Source organism: Corapipo altera, unplaced genomic scaffold, assembly GCF_003945725.1.
Source record: "Corapipo altera isolate COAL_440 unplaced genomic scaffold, ASM394572v1 271, whole genome shotgun sequence".
Taxonomy (NCBI): domain Eukaryota; kingdom Metazoa; phylum Chordata; class Aves; order Passeriformes; family Pipridae; genus Corapipo; species Corapipo altera.
The window spans coordinates 310284-310915 of NW_020884935.1; the positions used below are offsets into that span (position 1 = coordinate 310284).

The 632-nt window shown below is 77.7% G+C and overlaps 1 protein-coding gene across 1 annotated transcript in view; it reads right to left on the reverse strand.

The window, feature by feature from the left end:
• SEZ6 (seizure related 6 homolog) overlaps positions 1-632 on the reverse strand; it is a 15062-nt gene extending 14430 nt beyond the window's left edge. The window contains 1 exon segment of the mRNA XM_027660154.1: positions 203-632. Within this exon segment, the coding sequence (XP_027515955.1) occupies positions 203-266 (64 nt within the window). The 5' untranslated portion in view covers positions 267-632.

Below are 632 nucleotides of genomic sequence, written 5' to 3' on the forward strand. Positions count from 1 at the left end.
GGGGGGGGGGGGGGGGGGGGGGCTGAGATTCTCGGTTCACGGGGGGGGCTCGCGGAGCGCCCCCGCCGCACCGGGGGCGAGCGCGAGTTGGCAAAGTTTGGCGGCGACGGAGGTGGATTGAAGCCATCGGTACCGGGGAGGTGGTCGGTGTGTATGGCGGGGGGCGACCGGGGCGGGTGGGGGGGTGTCGGCCGGCGCTTACCGTGTGCCGGGGCGCGGAGCAGCGCGGCGAGGAGCGGCAGGAGCAGGGCGGGCGGCGGGCCCATGGCCGGCGGCGGTCGGTCAGCACCGCGGACAGCTCCGCTGCGGGCGCGGCGGCGGCGGCGGCGGCGCCCTGAGCGGCGCCCGCCGATACCGGGGACGGCGGGGCGGCCGTAACGCTCCGAGCGCGGCGCACGCCAATCCCGCCGATGGAGGGGGGGGCTCTCCCCGCCTCTCCCTCACCCCCCCGCCGCCCCGCCGTAGTTCTCCGAGTGCGGCGCACGCCAATCTCGCCGATGGAGGTGGTGGTGGGGGGGCTCTTCCCGCCTCTCCCTCAGCCCCCCCCCCGCCGTAATGCTCCGAGAGCGGCGCTCGCCAATCCCGAGGACAGGGCGGGGGGGCGGCCGTAATGTTCCGAGTGAGGCGCTCGC